Genomic DNA, 21,455 nt, shown 5'->3' on the forward strand with positions numbered 1-21,455 from the left:
TTTTAAGCTCTAAAAATCAATTATCTATTAGCTGATGACCTTGCTAACATAAGCAACAAATCATGAAAATTGAACACACCTAATGCTGCCATGTAATTAAGCAACAATTCATACAAATGACTATAATATTGCTCTTTGACCTACTGAAACCAATTCTGCGTTTTATTTCTTCTCGCTCTCAAAGTTCTCCAGTATTCCTATTAAGCATCAATGTTGACAGTTTTCCTTGACAAGATACCTACCGTGTTTCCCCCAAAATAAGACCTGGCCGGACAATCAGCTCTAATGCGTCTTTTGGAGCAAAAATTAATATAAGACTGAGTCTTATATTATATTAGACCCAGTATTATTATTATATTATATTACATGAGACCCAGTATAGTAAAATAAGACCGAGGCTTACATTAATTTTTGCTCCAAAAGACGCATTACAGCTGATGGTCCAGCTAGGTCTTATTTTCGGAGAAACACAGTAGTTTCTCTTGCTCATACACTAAAAAATAACAAAAATGGTTTGACTTCCAACAGTTCCTTGTGCTTCTTTCCCAAGGCCTGTAACAGAAGCCTTTGTGTTCTTCATCATGTAGTCAACTACAAGTCCTTCTCGTGTCCCTTTCAGCCACTAACCTAAAGGGTCCTTGAGCTGCTTCCAAACCCAGGACCTAGAGTGCTAGAGGGTTAAGCTTTGGGACATAGGAATTTTTGGTCCTCCATCCTGGATGAAGCACAGAAGAGAGAACACAGGTAACAATGTCACGTCTGTTTTGTTCCCTAGGAATATAGATACTGAGTGCCTCACATTAAGACCTGACACGCATTAAGTGCTCAATAAAAAAACTGCTGCTGGACTAAAGAGGTCCCATTTCTTTAGATAGGAATGGAAGTCAAGACAAGTGTATAGGTGAGAGTCAGCAGAGCTAGAGGGTGATGTGCTCTGACAGAGAGAAGAGGTAGAGGTAAGGGAGTGAGAGAATATAGAATTCAAATGGTTTGGTTCTAAGACTGTGGTCATTGCTAATCTAGAGACTCTCTGGAGCATGCGTAGTTTAAGGAGCTACCTAAGATAGATGTTCCTTGAGATTCCTATTTGTCTCTGGATCATGTTGGACAAAATGGGTTCTATTCTACAGAACACTACTTCCATGAAACACCGGTTTTATAAGATAATAGGTATAACTGGAAAAAGGGATACCGTCATCAAATATATTTGGAACATTTAGTGTTAAAATAGGTTTCTTTACAGAACTTCTCAGCACTTCCAATATATTAATATGCATTATAAATACGAGAAAAAATATAGTATGGAGAATCTGAGCATGAATGAATATGATCCAGAATCTCTTTCTCAAGTATCTCACAGAATAGTGTTCCATGAGACACACTTTGGGAAATAATGCTCTTGCTAACCTAATAAAAAAATTCTGATCCTTAAACAGTTCCTGGTTTAATGATGATCTGATAAGGTATAGAAGGAACAAAGGACTACTTGCTTACCAATATTTTGGCTGGTATTTTACGTAACTATAGCCTATTATAAATCTATGTTCACACTGAATGCTGAAAGGTATCCACACAAAAGTATTCCTAAATACTTCCAGTAATGTGGTACTTAGCATATCACAAAGTAGTATAGCATTAGAGGTAGTTTGGCTACTTGGAAATCTTTTTTAACTATGAAGTAACTTCAATAATTTCCTTTATTCTACATGCACAGAAAACCTCAGTGAAGACTTCATTCATTTATTCAAAAATATTTATTGATTGCTTTTTTGGAGACAGGCACTTTACAATTTTATCTACAATACAGTTACAATAGTGAGGTAGCACAGTTTCAGTCCTTACTAACATGTTAAGTATTAAAACAAGAATTTGCAAGCATTTTAGATGTAAATGTGTGTGTGTGTGTGTGTGTGTGTGTGTGTGTGTGTGTGTGTTGTTTTTAATTACTCAACAGGGTATTTGTGACTTATTTGCTCATGGAATTTTATCACGTGCTATAGAAAGATCCAGTCCCATTCTCTAGAAAGACAGCCACCAAACTGTAAACTAAATGGGGAGTGGAACTGGAAAAAGGAATGGCACTTCCTGCCTTTTGTTTATTTCCTGGATGTTTTACAAAATGGCCAACTCTAATTTTAAAATTATCTACTCATTCATATCTATTCATTACCATAAAGTTCTATAAATCAAACATTAAATTGATTTCTATTTTAAATGTCTATTCCCCCCAAAAAAGAATATTCCCTGAGGCCCTTACAAGAAATAACAAAGGAAAATGTTTAAACTTCATTAAGTAAAAATTAACCATATTGTTATAATAACAGTAAAAATATATATGTATGTGAAAACAGGAAAAAGTTTAAAGTTGTACAAATGTGATTGTGATGGCAGCATTAGTGTTCTTTTCTAAGGTTTCTTTTAAACTGCTGTTACAGTACTCTTTTAATCATTTTCTTTAGCTATTATGAATAGTACATCATTTAAAACTATTGCTTGAGTCCCTTTTAAAGAAGAAAATATACCAATAAACCCCACTGAAGATATTAAGGTAATTTGAAGATTTAGATGTTTTACTGTTTCTTAGCTAGTTCACTCATCTTCATTTATAGTCAAGAATGAAAACTATTTTAGTTTGTCACTGAATCTACTGCTATGCTCTAAAGACTAAATGAGATAGGTATATAAAGTATTTGGTTTGTAACAAATCCCTCTTCCAGTCCCCTGTTCTACTTTCAGCTTAACTAGTACTTGCAAGATTCAGCCTCACTCCTTTTTATCTGTGCAGGTCACTCACAAAGGTCCAAAGCAACATTCTATTAAGGCTTTTTGGCTGTGCTGATTTCCTCTGACTTCTGCAGTAACAGTAACTGCTTTGTTGTCATACACCCGGTCCCCTCCCAACCCAAATCCTCCCCTTCTACCTTAATCATCGGTCTTAGTAACTTTGGAAACAGGCACAGGACTGACTAAGAAGAAAAATAAGGTCACTGGTATCAATTTGTTGACATTATAAAAACCTGCCCTGAAAATAGTGTCCATTTCTCTCCCAGCTATCTTCTCACAGCTACTAAGCAAGTCCTTAATGCTACTGGTCATGCCCTCAGTTTTACACACTTCGTAGAATTGCGTTTTTTTAAGTTTTTGAATCTGTCAACAAAATTACATGTGAAAAAAAGTACATTATGTAAGTTAACAGTGCTTTTTAGGGATCCGGAGGAAAAAAATTAAGATGTCTTCAGGGAAGAATCTTAATCTGTTTGCCCCAGAGTCTGAAAACAACAACAAAGATTTTTAAGATTTCCTCTTAAAGTTGAAATGCCATTTCAATTTGGACTTAATTATACTGGAGAGTTTTCTTAGAATACTGGAATAATTTACTTCTTAAATGCTCATTGTAACACCTAGTATGTTGTCCTATGACTTTACTAACTTAGATGTACAAAAATATAACTGTTTTAATAGACTGGATGGAGAAGTAAAGACATTTTTAAAGTTGAAAAGCATAACAAGAATATCGGAAGAGGAAAAAAAATAAAAGTAAGAATGCCAAAAATCTGTGCTTACATTCTAAGTGAGAAGAATACTAATGTTCCAGTTGTAGAAAATGCTACAAAACTTAAGAGTCCTGTTAGGGTCATGCTACGAGACATCAGTGACACTGAGGCTACTGAACTTTCCGTCATTTGATAAATACAAAGGTCCAAGTAAGAATAGTGACCATTCACTTATTTTATATATATTTATATATTTAAATATTTATAAATATATATATTTAAAAATATATTTTTTAAAATCCTCTTGAGGATGATTTTAAAAAATATTTTGATAGTCATGTAACTGGATAAAATGTGCTTATTTATTAGCTGATTTTTCTATCCTCTATTTTCCTTGATTCCAGTCATTAGTAATTACAGTGCCTCATTTATTGGCAATGTGCCAACTCCCTTACTCTGGCTCAGCTGCTGTTTTTGCCTTGATCACTGCTGATCAAGTCTCACTTACTTTAAAATTCCACTTATCTCATCTGATTTTACCGACACTTGGTTTACATATAAATTGCCTACTATTACCTACCACTGCTAGTTTCCAAACCAATAACATACTTGGATAACAAAGAAAGATGTAGCACACAAACACATAGAAAATGATAGGTGGGTGGGAATAAATTTACCAATTTATTTTGAAATATACCCTTCTAGAAACAACATGATGCTAGAAACTAAGAATACATTTGACTTAAAGTTTTAGAATTTAAATTATCCGTAAGTTAAATATTTTTGTCAGAAATAAAGGCTGCATCTAATTAAATTCTATTGTTAACCACTCATAACTAGGTCTAAAATGGTAACTATTTAACCATAAACACAGCATAAAATAACTCAATAACTAGGGTGCATTCTTGACACTAAATTTACAAGTGAAATTCAGCAATGTCAAAAATAAGCTCATTTGCAAACATTTATCATTTTTCTTCCTTTCCTCTCTATCTGCACGTGGCATATTTCCTTCAGTTGTTTTCTTTAAAAATGTATTTTAAAAAAGAATTCTTTAAGAACTGTGTAACCAAAAATAGGGGGCTAAAATACAATGCTATCAATAAAAAAGTGCTAAATATAAAACTTATCAGTACTGAAAGTGTAAATTTTAAAAGATAATTAAAATATTTTTGAAATAGTCCCAATACTTCTTTGCTTACTAGTGAGACTATTTTTCTAAAAGTTTAATAGCTATTTCCTCCTGTAAAAGTTGTTTATTCATGTCTTTTGTTCATTTATCAATTGTATGTTTTCTTAGCAATTTGTATGACCTCTTTATAAGTAATATTTCATTATCTCTTTCTGTCATATATTTGGCAATTGTTTTCACCCATCTTTGTTTTCTTTTCAATTTGATTTTCGTTAGTGCTCTCTCACTTCTTAATCATGAATTCATTATCTTAAGTATATGACATAATAATGAATAAATTTAGGAATTCTGTTTTTTCCGCAACTAAGAATTAGTGGAATAATTTAGTGCCAATAAGATTGCCAGCAAAACAGAAGGACAGACAAGCCTCAACCTTAGTTTGTCACTTAGGAGAAGCACTTCAAAACACATTCAAAAACAACTGTATTATTTTCAAAATGATCAGAATATTTCAAAATGATGAGCCTTATATAAGTCATAAAATGAACACTATTGTCCAGGGAGGCATAAAATTAGCAAATACAAGACAGGTTACCCAATGAATTACTCAAACCTAATAACAATGTTTAACACAAACTAACTTATACTCAGAAAATAAAAATATTAATCCGAGAAATAAAATTATGGAAAGTCCTTTATTTTCCCTTTAAGGTGATTTTGGAAGTATGAAAAGGAGTAGGATTACGTTTCTCTTTTATGATTATTCAGAAAACATGATTCCCCAAAATTATGCAAAATAATTTCTCTCTTCAGGAATATTAACCTTAGCGAGAAAGAAAACCAAGATAAAGAATACAAAAATAATGGTATAGAAAGTGATAAGACAAACAAGTAGAAAGCTTCCCACTATCACTATTTTGATGCAGTAATTATAAATGTGTATCATGCATCAAGAAAATCTGATATACAAAAATGCAACTTACTTAAAATACTTAGTAGGTGCTTATTGCACAATATTTGGTTTATAAAAAGGACTCAATGCAAATTTTCTAAGTGGTCATTTTCAACAAAATTAAATGTATAAATTATTAATATCTCTTTGAAACAGTGATCCAAGCTTCTTCCTTGGATGATGTTACCAGTTCATATTTAGTTTCAATAACTTGTCCCGGTACAGAAAACAGGTGTAGCCTCCTCACCAATACACTCAGAAGTACTGTGGTCACCATATACGCAAACCTAGTCAGAAAGAAAGTTGACTGGTTACTGAAGATTAACAATTACAATTTAATTATATGGACTGCTCATTCTCGTCAACAGTGATCATCAAATTTATAAGTACAAAGTCTGACATCTTTCCTTTCACTTTACTTCCTCTAGCATCTCACCTCAACTCTGGGCATTCCTGCGTGCCTGAGAATCCAAGCAAGGAGAAAGATTTCATTATTGATTCATCATCAAACCGGTCTGGATCAAACCTAAAAAGGAGATTTGGACTAATCACAACAGAACTCCACTGGTATTTTACAAATTTACACTATAAGAATAAGAGGTATGTAATAAAGTTTAAAAATTACTGAAAATAGAAACTGCTAACACATTATTATATTTAATTTTCACCTATTATTATGTTCCCAAATTACTGACTATACATAGTCTCTTTTTGCTTAGTTTATTATTCTAAAAAATAGATGCAAAATATGTTTCCCTAGAACCAACAATGAATAAAATCGTAACGAGTTTACATCATTTTCTGAGATAAAAGGATAAATCATACAAAAGTTTGTATCCTTTTATCAGCTACTCCATATTTCCCCGACGACCATTCTAGTCTGTTTCTATGTTTGACTTTTTTTTAGATTACACATATAATTGATACTTGCAGTATTTGTCTTTTTCTGTGGCTCATTTCACTTTAGCATAATGCCCTCCAGGTTTACCTATGGTGTGCAAACGGCAGATTTCCTTCGTTTTTGAGGCTGAAAAATATTCTATTTTATATACACATGTATATATCACATCTTTATCCATTCATCCATTGACAGACACTTAGGTTGTTTCCATACCTGTGAATAATGCTGCAATAAACATGAGAGTACAGATATCTCTCCGAGATGATTTTGTTTCTTTTAGATACACACTCAGAAATGGAATTGCTGGATCATATAGTAGCTCAATTTTTATCTTGAGGAACCTATTTTTCATAGTAGCTGTACCAGTTTACATTCACACCAACAGCATACAAGGGATTCCATTCATCCACAGCCTCACTGAGCAGCATTTGTTATCTCTTGTCTTCTTGATGATAATGCCATCTTAACAGGTATGAGGTGATTGATCTCTCATTGCATTTCTCCCATAAGTGATGTTGAGCACCTTTTCATGTACCTGTTGGCCATTTGCATGTCTTCTCTGGAAAAATGTTTGTTTAGGTCCTTTCCCCATTTTTTAATTAGGTTATTTCGTTTTTTGCTATTGAGTTATAGTTCCTTATATTTTTTGGATATTAACCCTGCATTGGATATGTGGTTGGCAAATATTTTCTCCCATTCCATAAGATGTCTTCTCATTTTGTTGATGGTTTCCTTTGCTGTGCAGAAACATTTTAGGTGACATAGTTCCATTTGTTTATCTTGAATTTTGTTACCTTTGCTTTTGGTGTCAAATACAAAAATTACTACCAAGATCTATGTGAAGTATCTTATTACCACCTGTTTTCTTCCAAGAGATTTAGGGTTTCACGTCTTACTTTTAAGTCTTATTCCATTTGCTTGGTGTAAGATAGGCATGTGGATATCCTGTTTTCCGAGTACCATTTATTGAAGAAACTATCCTTTCCCCATTGCATATTCTTGCCTCCTTTGTTGAAAATTAACTGACTACAAATACATGGGTTTATTTCTGGACTCTCCATTCTGTGTGCCTATGTGTCTCTGATCTATTTGTCTGTTTTTTATGCCTATACCATACAATTTTAATTACTATAGCTTCGTAATATAGTTTGAAATCAGAAGTGTGATGCCTCCAACTTGGTTGTTCTTTCTCAAGACTGCTTTGGCTATTCTGGGTCTTTTGTGGTTCCGTATGAATTTAACGATTAATTATTCTATTTCTGTGAAAAGTGACATTGGGATTTTGATAAGACTTCTACTGGATCTGTAAATCCTTTCGGCTAGGAAGAATATTTTAACAATATTAATTCTTCAAATCCACGAACACAGGGTATCTTTCCATTTATTTGAGTCTTATTCAATTTCTGCCATCAAAATTTTATAATTTTCAGTATAAAGGTCTTTCACCTTCTTGGTTGAATTTTTCCCAAGTATTTTACTCTTTTTGATGCTAATGTGTATGGGGTCGTCTTCATTTTTCTTTCTGATATTTTGTTGTTAGTGTATAGAAATGCAACTAAGTTTCATATAGATGGTTCCCAACTTATGATGGTTTGACTTAGGATTTTTCAACTTCATAATGGTGCAAAAGCAATATGCATAAACTACATAAGTTATTCAACACTTTATTATAAAAAACACTTTGTTAGATGATTTTTCCCAACAATAGGCTAATGTAAGTGTTCTGAGTACATTTAAGGTAGGCTAGGCTAAGCTATGATGTTCGGTAGGTTAGATGTATTAAATGCATTTCAACATATTTTCAACTTACAGTGGGTTTACTGGGACCTAACCCCATCGTAAGTCAAGGAGCATCTGTATATTCATGTTGTATCACACAATTTTACTGAGTACTTTTATTAGTTCTAACTGTTTGGGGTGAAATCTTTAGGGTTTTCTATATATATCACCTGCAAATAGAGCCAATTTTACTTCTTCCTTTCTGACTTAAACACCCTTTATTTCTTTTTCTTGACTAATTGTTCTGGCTAGAACTTCCAATACTATGTTGAATTAAAGTAGTGAGAATGAATAACCCTGTCTTTGTCCTGATCTTAGAGGAAAAATTTTTTCAGCATTTCACCGTTGAATATGTTAGCTGTAAGCCTCTTATATATGGCCTTATAGATGTTGAGGCACATTCGTTCCATACCCAATTTGTTTAAAGTTTTCATAATGAAAGGATGTTTAATTTTGTCACATGCTTGGTAGGTTTTATGTTTCAAGGAATTTATCCATTTCTTCTAGGATATCTAATTTGTTGGCATAAAATGGTTCATAGTAATTTCTTATGATTCTTAGAATTTGTGTCATCACTTGTAATGTCTTTCATTTACAGTTTTATTTGAAACTTCACTTTTGTTTTCTTAATATAGCTAAAGGTTTATCAATTTTACCTTTTCAAAAGACCAGCTCTTAGTTTCACTGATCTTTTCTATTATCTTTCTAGTCTCTATTTCATTTATTTCCACCCTGATCTTTGTTATTTTCTTCCTTTTACTAATTTTGGGCTTTGTTCTTCTTCTAGTTCCTTGAGGTGTAAAGTTCGTATATTTGAGATCTTGCTTTTTACTTACTGTAGGTGTTTATTGCCATAAATTTCCCTCTTATAACTGCTTTTGCTACATCGCATAAGTTTTGGTGTGTTGTGTTTTCAATTTCATTTGTCTCAAGTTATTCTTTTTATTTCCCTTTGGATTTCTTCTTTGACCCATTGTTCAGTAGCATGTTGTTTAATCGCCAGATGTTTGTGAATTTTCTGGTTTTTTCTTATAATTGATTTCTCATTTCATACTGGATCTTTTTTTCCTAATAAAATACTAAATTTTTTCTGGGATTTTGAAACATTTAATCAAAAAAGTGTGTGGCGGTAGATGAGGGTAAAGCGGATCAAATATATGGTGATGGAAGGAGAACTGACTCTGGGTGGTGAACACACAGTGTGATTTATAGATGATGTAATACAGAATTGTACCCTTGAAATCTATGTAACTTTACTAACAACTGTCATCCCAATAAACTTTAATTAAAAAAAAAGATCAATAAAAGCAAGTAAGAATTAAAAAAAAAAGAATGTAACATTTTATAAGGTTTACAAATTAGACACATGCCTAATATTAGCAATTTATGTATGTATACATTGTCTAAGAAAATGAGGTTTATGAAGACATCAACAAGATATTTATTTAAGAGTTCATTATCAGCTATAGCACTTTGCAAATAAGTATCAAGTTTAATTGTAATAAACCATTGTGAGCAAATTTACCTATATAAAAACATTAGTTAAATACAATTCTTTGGAAATATACATTATACCTACAGCTGTTTTTTCAGTGAGATTCTCCATGTTTCCCAAAACCCCTACCATGGTAAGGAAGATGCTTGATATGATTTCAATCTTCTTAAATTCATTAAGACTTGTTTTGTGGCCAATATATGGTATGTGCTGTAGAATGTTCCATGTATACCTAAGATAAATGTGTATTCTGCTGCTGTTGGATAGGAAGTTCTGCATACATCTGTTATTCCATCTGGTCTAATGTATATTTTAAGTCCAATGTTTCCTTATTGATTTTCTATCTAGAAGATCTATCTATTATTGAAAGTGGGGTATTGAAATCCCTTACTATTAATTTATTGCTACCTATTTCTCCCTCAGATCTATTAATATTTACTTCATTTATTTAGGTGTTCCAATGTCAGGTGTATAAATATGTGCAACTGTTACATCCTCTTGATGAACTGATGCGTTTACCATTATATAATGATGTTCTTTGTCTCTTGTTAGTTTTTGGCTTAACCTCAATTTTGTCTAATGTAAGTCTAGCTACCCTGCTTTATTTTGGTTTCCATTTGCATGGAATACCTTTTTCCATCCCTTCACTTTCAATCTATGTGTCCTTATACTGAAGTGAGTTTCTTGTAGACACATACTGTTAGGTCTTGTTATTTTACCCATTCAGCCTCTCTGTGACTTTTGATTGGAGAATTTACTCCATTTACACTTAAAAGAAACTGATAGGTATGGATATACTAATGCCATTTGGTTAATCGTGTACTAGCAGTTTTATAGTTTGTTCCTTTCTTTCTCTTTTGCTCTCTTCCTTTGTGATTTGATGATTTGCTGTGATGGGATACTTTGATTCCTTTTTCTTTCTACTTTGTGTATTTACTACAAGTGTTTGCTTTGTTGTCATCAGGAGAATTACATGAAATGTATTACAATCATAATCATCTATTTCAAATTGATGACAACTTCACTTCAAATGCATACAAAGTCTGTACATTTTCACATTCTCCCCCAAGATTTTACGTTTCTGATGTCACATCTTACATCTTTTTATATTGTGTACCACCAACAAATTATTGAGTTTTAGTTATTTTTAACACTTTTGTCTTTTAACCTTTATACTAAAGTTATGTTATTTACCCACCACCATTACAATATTAGAGTATTCATTTTAAATATATGAATTTACCTCCAAATGTGAAATTTATATTTTCATATGTTTTCATGTTACTAATTAGCATCCTTTTACTTCAGCTTGAGGAACTCCCTTTAACATTTCAGCCTTTGTTGTTCTGGAAAATTCTTTTATCTCCTTCAATTCTGAAGGACAATTCTGCCAGGTAGAGAATTCTTGGTTGGCAATTATTTCTTTCAGCACTTTGAATATATTGTGCCACATCCTTCTTGTCTTCCCAGTTTCTGCTGAAAAATCCACTCTCAGTCTTATGGGGGTTCCCTTGTACATAACCTGTTGCTATTTTCTTGCTGCCTTTAAGATTCCTTGTCTTTAATTTCTGACAATTTAATTATAATGTGTTTCGGTGTGGGTCTCTTTAGATTCATCTTTTTTAGTACTCTTCAGGCTTCCTGGATCTGGATGTCTATTTTCTGGTAGGAAACTTTTCAGTCATTATTTCTTTGAATAAGCTATCTCTGCACCTTTCTCTCTCTTTCTTCTTTTTCTCGGACATCTATAGGGTGTATATTTGTCTGCTTGATGGATGCCCATAAGTCCCTTAAGCTATCATCACTCTTTTTTATTCTTTTTCTGTTTCTTTGATTGAATGAATTCCACTGTCCTGTCTTCAAGTTTGCTGATCCTTTCTTCCATTTTTACCTAGTCTCCTGTTGAACCCCTCTATTGAATTTTTTCAGTTCTATTTAGCTCTATGATTTGTTTGGTACTTATTTAGTGTTTTCTATCTCTTTGTTAAAATTCTCACTTGGTTCATGAATTCCTCACCTGACCTCTATTATACTGAATTCTCTATTGTGTAAACAGCTTATATTCATTTCATTAGGATAAGTTTTTGAAGATTTATCTTGCTCTTTTGTTTGGAATATATTCTCGTTTCTTCATTTTCTATGACTCTCTGCGCTGGTTTTTTCACATTAGATAAAACAGCCACCTCTTGCAGACTTAACAGCAGTGTCTTGTAAGAGATGAACCTCATTAATTAGCCCAGACTGAGCCCCTAATTCCCTCTCAAACTTTTGTGATTATTCAAGTTGCTGTCTTTGTTTTTAGGGGCTCCCAGTAGTTAAGAGTATGCCAAGTCTTGCCTATGTCAAAAAAGGAGAGGATCACAGTCAGCACCTAGACACAGACTGATTAGAAGATGGACTGTCAGGCAGCAGCTGAGAAAGTCTGCAGTCAAACCCCTTCCAAGGAGAAACTGGGAGATGGGTATTTTTGTTCGTTCCTTCTGTGTGGAGCCCAGGTGTATAGCCACAGGCAATGCTCCTATACCCATCTTAAAACTGTTTCTTTGTTTGCTATAGTCTTGAGGGACTTGTAAATGCAAGTCCCACTGGCTTTTGCAGCTAAGTGATTAGGGCTTATCCCTCAGGTGGCAGCCATAAAAGCTGGACTGCTAGCTGTGGGGACAAGTTGCTTCCTGGGAGATACTGGTAAGTTGGCTTTATTGTTGGACCAAGGTAGAAAGAGAAAGCAGTGGAAGTGCCCACCAGCTATTTCAAGCTCTGGGAGAGATCACAGTCAGCACCTAGATATGTGGTAATTAGAGGTCAGACCCTGAGCCAGCAGCGTGTGGTATGCAGTCAAACCCCTTCCAGACAAAAACTGGGCAATGGGCATTTTTGCCAACTCCCTTTGCATTGAACCTTGGGGGCTAGACATAGCAAGTACCTCCACACCTGTTACTGCTTCTTTGTTTGCTATAGTCCTGTGAGACTTATGAATGAAAGACCCACTGGCTATATGAGCTAGGTGATATGGGCCATATCCCTCAGATGTCAGCTGTAAAAGTTGGGGCACTAGATGTGTGTACGAAGGAAATACTGGTAACTTGGCTTTATTGTTGAAGAGGGCTCCCTAAGGAGGGAGATCACCGCCAGTACCTAGATGTGTGCTAATTAGAAGCTAGACTTTCAGGCAGCATCTTGTAAAGTATGCAGTCAACTTTCTTGCAGGGAAAGCCGGGGAGATGGGCATTTTTGCCTTCCCACCCTGTTCTGAGCCTTTGGGGGAGAGCCTCGGTGCGTGCTTATGCTCCCATCATGCCCCCAATAAGAGCTGCTTCTTTGTTTGCTGCAGTCCTGTGGGACTCATGAACACAAGTCCCAGTGGCTTTCAAAGGTGTTTTGGGAGCCCAACCCTCAGATGAGAATCTTGAAAGTTGGGGTACTAGTTGTGCAGTCCAAACCATCAATTCTCAGGGAAAAGCTGGAAGTTGGGATCCCTCCTGATTGGATGACACTGCTGGGGGTGGAATTTATGGCAAGAGTGTGTCTCAGACTTTCCTACTCATTTCAATGTGGGTATTTTTCCCCACAATGTGGGTATAGAAGTCTCTCAGCTAGTTTCTGAATTTCTCTAAGAGGGAATTGCTCTTATGCAGCAATACACTCAGTGTATCTTTGGAAGGAGGGAAATTCAGGAACCTGCTCACCATTTTGGTTCCAGTCCATACTGAGGTTTTTGATGTTTGCCTTCATTCTTTTCAGTTGAGAATTTTGTACTAGTTTAGTTTTTTTAAATTAATAATATTTCATCACTTGATATATAGTATTTACATTAGTATCCATTTAAATCATAGATTTACCCAGTGTTTCTTGCTCTGAAACACTTGTCAATATTGTAACAGTAATCATACACTTCTATGCATTTTTTTTGGTAAATAAATCATATCTAGACATTTTTCTATAGGAAGAATAAGTCAATGTCAGTTATTCACCCAAAAAGAAAATATAAAAATGACAATAAAGTATCACCACATGCCTATTAGAACAACTAAAATTAAAAAAAACAGTGATAATAGTTAATGCTATTGTAATAACTGAGGTTGTAGTGAAAAGGAATCTCTCAAAAAACACAACTGGTGAGAATCTCTGAAAATAGCCTAACAGTTTCTAGCAAAACTAAACATGCACTAACCATATAACCCAGCAATTATACTCTTGGGCATTTAACCCAAAGAAATGAAAGCCTATGTTCACACAAAACCTGTACACAAATGCTCACAGCAGCTTCATTTATAATAGCGAAATACTAGAAACAACCCAAATGTCCTTCAGTGGATGAAAAGTTGAACAAACTCTGGTATATCCATACAATAGAATACTAGTCAGTCAAAAAAAAAAAAAAATACGTAACATCACACATTGACCTCAAGAGCATTAAGTTTAGCGGGAAAAAGTCAATCTCTTCATTCTCCTCTATGTGGTAATTCAATTTAAACTATAATTAATGGTCTCCACAGGGTCTATCCTAGTCCTATGTACATTTTTGCTAGTGTGAATTGTCTCTGAAACATCATCTCAGGTGCTGACAAGAATGAATCTCTGGGCCTTCCACAGGTATGGTTAGGAGGAGCCCAACTTAAGAAAGCTTTTCCTTAGCATACGGTATTATTACTACATTTCCTAAATTTGATTACATTTGATTCCTAAAAGTGATTTCCATATTTTGACATATATTTCTTTCACATTTTCAACTTGTAACCTAGAACCCCTGAGTGTTTTAAGGATAGAAATAGTGTCAAAAGTTCCAGCAAAGTTCTTATATTTTTCATTAAAATTTATCAAAAATTTGGCATTTTTCCACGAGAATTTTAAAAAAGATTTTAAAATTTGAAATTTTAGTTTTTTTTAAATTATAAGCATACATTTTCCACCAATTATATCTTTAATTTTGCTATAAAGGCCACTTGGAATATAAAATTTACTTAGTTTTTACTTATAGCATATTTTGAGGTATTGCTGTTTCATTTCTTAATAGATTTCCTTTAATATCATTATATTAAAAACTAAAATGACAGGAACACTTAATGCCCCATCCTTATCCTCCAGAAATAGGTTTCCTAGTGCTTCAACCATGCCACCAACCCTGTCCCCCTGCGTTGCACACAGCTGTTTTACCCTCAATCAAGTGAATATATACATCCTTCTTCTCGGGCAATAAATCTTAACCCATTTCCTTAAGGCAGATTTTACTAAATGCCTATCTAGTAGGCAAACAAAAACAGCTCTGTTCTTCAACTTTCCCCTCCCTTGCCATTCTCATACTTAACACATACACACAAAAACCTATTTTTGAATTTGACTAAAGAGCTTCATATTTGAGACCAATAGCAGGAAAGCAAACTGAATAAGTTAATACCCACTTAACCAAAAAACGAATTCCAAAATTCCACTGAAATTAAAGGATAATTGTAGAGATCAGGTAATTAAACAGATCTTAGGATAAAAGTAGTAATAGGAGAGACAAAGTGTAGCAGAGAGCAGATTTGTGAAAGAAAAAGTAGTGAGCAGAATATATACAAGGCAGTCAGTGGCTTTCTTTTGTTGTATCATTGTCACATATTGAATTTTCTCCTCAAAACTTAGAAAAGGAATACAAAACATACAAACACATAAAATCAATAATCACAATGACAATGACAGATATTTCATACTTGTATGGCGATGGCCAAGTACTGGGATCCTGAAGTACCACACCAAGAGCATAAAGGACAAGGGTCTGTGGGGAAAAAATGACTCTAGTTAGTCAAGGCCTAACAGAGACAAAATGACTCCCAGAAAGCCAACTCATCAATGTTCTTTTAATATAGATAATGACTACAAAATAAAAATAGAAAATAATAGAAAAGAACACAAGCCATTATATTGATGATCTTATTGTGAGGAAGGCACCCATTAGCGTGTCACAAAATCTGGAAGCCATAAAGTAATAACAGATTTAGCTGTATGAAAATTTAAAAACTGTATCCAGCAAAAAACAAAACACACAAGCACCAGTAAAATTTAAATAATAGAAGAAAAAAATATTTGCCATATAACTGAAAGGTGGTATATATAACATACAAAAAGACATATAAGCTAACTAGAAAGAAGAGTGAGTTACAAGCAGGTAATTCACAAAGAAAAAAAAACTGTTAGTATCTGTATGAAAAACTGCTCAATCTCTCCAATGACTAAGGAAGGCAAATTAAAATAATGAAACAATTTTTCATATAAGATTCACAAAATATGTAAAAGATTCATAAATCAAGAGGTGGTGGGGATATGGAGAAAAAAAAATTCTCATACATTGCTGCTAATAATATAAATTGCTTTTAGATGGCAATTTGAATTTAACATGCATACAGAGTTTGACCCAAAAACTCCATTTCTAAGGCTCTACCCAATACCTGTACAAGTATATAATTTGTTATAAAATAAATAAATTTCCAACTATAGAGACTGCTTAAATAAATGTTGCTAGATGGAATACTATGCATCCATTAAAAATAATGAGTTTGATCTGTACCAACTGCCAGTTGTACTAACAGCCATTATACTCTTAGTAAAAGAAGAAAATTAAAGAACAATATATGAAGAGTAACTTTCACATATAAATTCAGTTTTTAAAATACACATATATATCAGTGTATATGCACACACACAGAGTAATATACATATGCAGAAAGAGATCTACAAAAATACACATTAAACTAATAACAGCAGTACCTGCAGAGAAGGGAGCTTTTCTTCTATATTGTTTGAACTTTAAAACCACCATGTATTATTTTGTCGTTTAAATGATTATGTCTTGGATTTAATAATAGGTAGCGCTTATTGGACACATTAAATACAGACTAAAAGAATTGAAAAGAATAACTGAATGATTTAAGTATACTAAATGTTTCCTACCTCTCTAGGAATAATAAATTTGTCAATCTTTCCTTCAATATCTTGAAGCCGGGCAGAAACTGGTGTCAGTTTGGCAGTTCGAACAGTTTCACAAAGCACCTGCCGACAATATCTGTTTAAAAAAAATTTTTTTTGAAGATCTTTACTTTGGGAGAGGCAGTTTGAAATGTACATACATTTCAAAATTTCATTCAACAACTTTCATAACCTTCCTAATTTGAAATAGTCACATAATAATTCTTTTTTCCTTGAAGATGTAAGTTATATATTAGAAGTATATAAAGTCCAATTGGGGAAAGATTTAAATAAATAAAAACACCTTTAAAAGTACCAGAAGAAAACTCAAAACAGCAATTTTACAATTTTTGAGTACAGTCCTTTATTTTTCATTAAAAAAATGTAATAAAGGACTTTTCTACTCCAAAATTATAAAAATATTGATATGACAAAAACCATAAAGAAAAATACAAATATTTTGACCAAAGAAAATTTTTTCACATATTGTCAATTATCATAAGTAAAATTAAAAGACAACTAATAAATATATCTTTAATGTATAAAAACTCTTTAAATATTCATAACTAAAATAATCAAACACCCCAATAGAAATATAGATAAAGAATATAAAAAAGCAATTGACAAAATAAACACAAATGGCCTGAAAGCATGAAATGATATTCAACCTCATTAACAATGGAAAGGTTGCCAATCAAAGCAATTTTTTTTACTTGCCAGATTAGCAAAGATGAAAAAGAATGATAATAGACAATACTAATAAAAAGTGGGGAAAAAGACATTCATATTCAATGGATGTAAGTATAATTTGGTATAACCTTTCTGAAGGGTAACTTAGCCATATATAGTAAAATATTAAGTGTGCATCACAATGAGAATAATATTAATAGAACTAAAATATATTGAATTCTTGCCACTAGATCATTCTATTAAACAGTTTCTATGCAGTACATCTTTCAATCCTTGTAAGTACCTCATGGATCCTATTACTATTTTACTTTTACAGATTTTTTTAAAATGAGGCAATTGTTTAAGATCACACAGCAGTTAAGTGGTGTTGACAAAATTCAAATCCAGATACGTCTTACTTCACAGCCCCTATACTATTGCCTATATCCTTAAATGATAGTCTCATTTCTAGGACCTTATTAATAGAAACAACTGGAAATATCAGCAAAGGGGTAAGCATAGGAATGTTGATTGCTCTAAAACAACAAAAACAAAGGAGGAAACTTCTTTTCTTCTTTGAACAAATATTTATTGGGTACCTACCATATTAGAAGCACTGTGTTAGATACTCAGCTATAACATTGAACAAGACAGATACCCTCAAAGGAACTCAAAGTCTAGTTAACAGAGGAAGAGAGAAAAGAAGGGACATCAAGGATGAACAGTTAAAGAAGTGCAGTAACTGTTATGATAAAGAAAGGTGATGGTAATGGGGAACACATGGCAGGAACACCTAACTAGAGAAAGGACTATGCTGAAAAATAAACTTAGGCTGAGATCTGCAGGGAAAAAAAAAAAACTAGAGAAGAGAGGAAGAGAGAATCTAGACAAAGAAATAGTCTGCAAAAGCCAGAAGATAAGAAAGAGTACTCTGAAGAAACAAAAGAATCTCAGTATAGTTGAATCCAAGGGTATAAAGAGACACAAGTAGTAAAAGATAAGGTGGGAAAGGAATGCAAGGCTTAGCTCTTGAAATGCCTCATCAACTATGTTAGTGAGTTTAAATTTTACTTTAAGGGCAACCAGAGTCACTGAAGGATTTTAAATTGGGAACTCATCTGATCACATGTGAGTCCCCAGAGAAATAAAGATCACTAGCACAGCAATTCTCAACTTTGGCTACACATTAGAATCATCTGAGAAGCTTTTGAAAACCTCTGACGACCAAAGATTGTTGGTTTAGGACTGGTCCCAGCTTGTCTGTAGTATTGTTAAAGCACCTAAGTGAGTACAGTGTGCCGTCACAGGCTCCAGTAGCAAAATGCAGAAAGGACTAGAGGGGAGCCACATTCAAGACTGCTGGACTATCTTAGATAAGCTGATGGTGGTCTGGAGTGGGTGCAATGGGAAGAGTTAAAACTAAACTTCCAACTGAAAATGGAAAGTAGAATCAACAGAACTTGATCACTAATAGGCTGTGGTGGAGTTACTACACATAAGAATACTGTTCACAGAATATTTAGAGAAAAAATGAAATATAATAAGTTAGTGTTTTATATTTTTAAATGTTTTTAGTTTTTTTGTTTTAAATACATATGTATAAATGCATAGAAAAATCTGGAAAAATAAAATAGTTAACAATTTATATCCCTTAAGGGTTTATTTACAAAGAATCTTCTACTTCATACATTTCTGTATTATAAAAACTTCAAAAGGCAAATATGTATTACTTTTAAAATTAAAAATAGTTATATTCAATGTAATAAATAAAACTTCCAACATTTTGAAGAATCTGTAACAGAATCCTCCACGTGAAACCCATGGCTTCGAGTTCTTTCTAATGGCTGTATCCCTATCTTCTCTCCCATAGTTAAAAGATGCTCCAAGACAAGGTTGCTTGCTACCCAGTCGCAGACTGCCAAGTGCCAGTTGTGACTGCTATTTTTAAAAATCTTTAAGTCATTATTTACATATTTTTAAAAATCCCCTATTTCAGCTGTACAATTTGGTGAATTTTAGTAATTGTATACAATTGTATAACCACAACCACAAGCAAGACACAGAACAGCTCCCTCACCCTAAAACCTTTACTCCTGCCCCTTTTTAGTTGATCCCCTCCACATTCCTGGCTCCAGACAAATACTGATCTGCTTTCTATCACAACAGTTTTGCCTTTTCTAGAATTTCACCTAAATGAAATTATACTGTAGGCAATCTTTGTGCTTGACTTCTTTTACTTAGCATAATGAGATTTATCTATGTTGTTGTGTGTATTGATCTTGTTACTTTTTATTACTTGGTAATATTCCATGGACATAACACAATTTGTTTATTCACCAACTGATGAACATTGAGACTACTTCCAGCTTTTTGCTATTATAAATAATATTGCTATAAACATTTGCATACAGGTCTCTGTGTGGACATTTGTTTTCACTTCTCTTGGGTGAAAGCCTAGGAGCAGAATTGCTGGGTTATATGGCAAAGTGTATCTTTGTAAGATTCTGCCACACTGTTTTCCTATAGGACTGTACCATTTTCCATTCCCACCATCAAGTTATGAATGTTCCACTTACTTGACATCACCAATACTATTTTATACAGGCAGGCTAATGTAAAGCTTTCCCAGAGTTACCTTATGGTTTTAAAAAGTAAATTAAATTATCCATTAAAGTCTGTTGGTAAACATTTTAAGTCCTATAAAGATCTATAGCTTTCCTAATGATTAGCATTAGCTTTAAATTAGATAGTGAAACCAGCTCAAAGTTACCGTTAAATGATGTCCTCTTCCTTTTATGGTATTCTACCTGAGCTGCTCAATTTTCTCTGTAGTAACCAGGACCCTTCCCAAAAACTTTGGTTCTAGTCTCTTGATACAGTTTTTTCTGCACTTCTTCAGAGGTGGTTAAAAAACAGATTGCCCAGGTGCACACTAAGTGAAAATTTACATTAATAAACAATGAAAATAGCTAATCATAGTTTGGGTGCAGAATAAAAACCAACTTATTATTTTTTTTCATATTTTCCTTTCTTTCTTACAGAAGATATATATATATACTACCAAAAAAACAAAACAAGGTTGTTCACAGGATTTGTGCTTCATTGAACAGAACATAAATATTTACAGAATGCTCCCCAAAAGAGATATTGCAATCTGGAAGATTTCTTTCTTAAAACCTGACAAGCCATTTAATGCATTTACCTCAGGTAAATGATGATGATAAATAATTTCACATCTGGGGGAGTGTTAAATGTTGATAACTTTGATAGATTGTCTGGTTCACTCAACCATATAAAATCAAAACCCTGATTTATATTCGTTCACTCAGAAACCCTGATGAAATGATTCATACAAATCAAAGTAGCAGATTTACCTATAAATCAATATTTAAAATTTTTACTTGCAATGGTAGATACACTGGCTCAAGAACTGAAACTGGTTATTGCTTAGGACAGTGGTTCTCAAAAATCACCTAGGAGTGGTTGATGGCACAACCTCACATCCACAGATTCTGACTCAGTAGGTTTAGGGTGGGGTGCAGCATCTGCACTTCTAACGAGTACCACAATTATTTTGATGAACACCAAAATTGAAAAATCATTAGCTTATGGCTTACTTTTGGTTAAAATGGCTTATGGATTATATTCATTGTGGAAATGAAAAGGTAAGAGAATTACATAATGAACATAAAACAGAGAAAACAGAGTAGTTTATATTTCCTTTAGTAGTTGGGATTACAACTACTCAAACAATAGTTGTAATCTATTACAGTTGAGTAGTTGAGTAGTTGGATTACAACTACTCAACAATAGAATCATCCAGATGTATAGTACCTCTTTCCCTAAATTATGCTTGAGATGACTATCTACAGCTCTACTTTTTCTGTGTCAAATACTTCTTAAAATACGTTTACTAATTTCTACCTCTACTTATTATCTTGCCTGAGCTAAGGGCTGACTTAAATTTGTCTCAAAGTTACTTGTTTTTAATGTTTGCTTAATTTACATATTATCTAATTCCTATGCCTGAAAAAGACTTAATTCACTTTCTGCACTAAATATTATCAAATAAAATCTACAGGGACCCTCGT

The 21,455-nt window shown here is 33.3% G+C and overlaps 1 protein-coding gene across 1 annotated transcript in view; it reads right to left on the reverse strand.

Moving 5' to 3' along the window:
- Positions 1 to 424: 424 nt before the first annotated feature.
- Positions 425 to 21,455, reverse strand: part of LOC117025701 (cytochrome P450 20A1) — a 52,748-nt gene continuing 31,717 nt past the window's right edge. Inside the window, 6 exon segments of the mRNA XM_033111736.1 lie at positions 425 to 5,865; positions 6,015 to 6,104; positions 15,444 to 15,508; positions 16,681 to 16,792; positions 20,172 to 20,200; positions 20,202 to 20,296. Of these exon segments, the coding sequence (XP_032967627.1) occupies positions 5,715 to 5,865; positions 6,015 to 6,104; positions 15,444 to 15,508; positions 16,681 to 16,792; positions 20,172 to 20,200; positions 20,202 to 20,296 (542 nt within the window). The 3' untranslated portion in view covers positions 425 to 5,714.

Source organism: Rhinolophus ferrumequinum, chromosome 8 (genome assembly GCF_004115265.2).
Source record: "Rhinolophus ferrumequinum isolate MPI-CBG mRhiFer1 chromosome 8, mRhiFer1_v1.p, whole genome shotgun sequence".
In the NCBI taxonomy this organism is placed as follows: Eukaryota; Metazoa; Chordata; class Mammalia; order Chiroptera; family Rhinolophidae; genus Rhinolophus; species Rhinolophus ferrumequinum.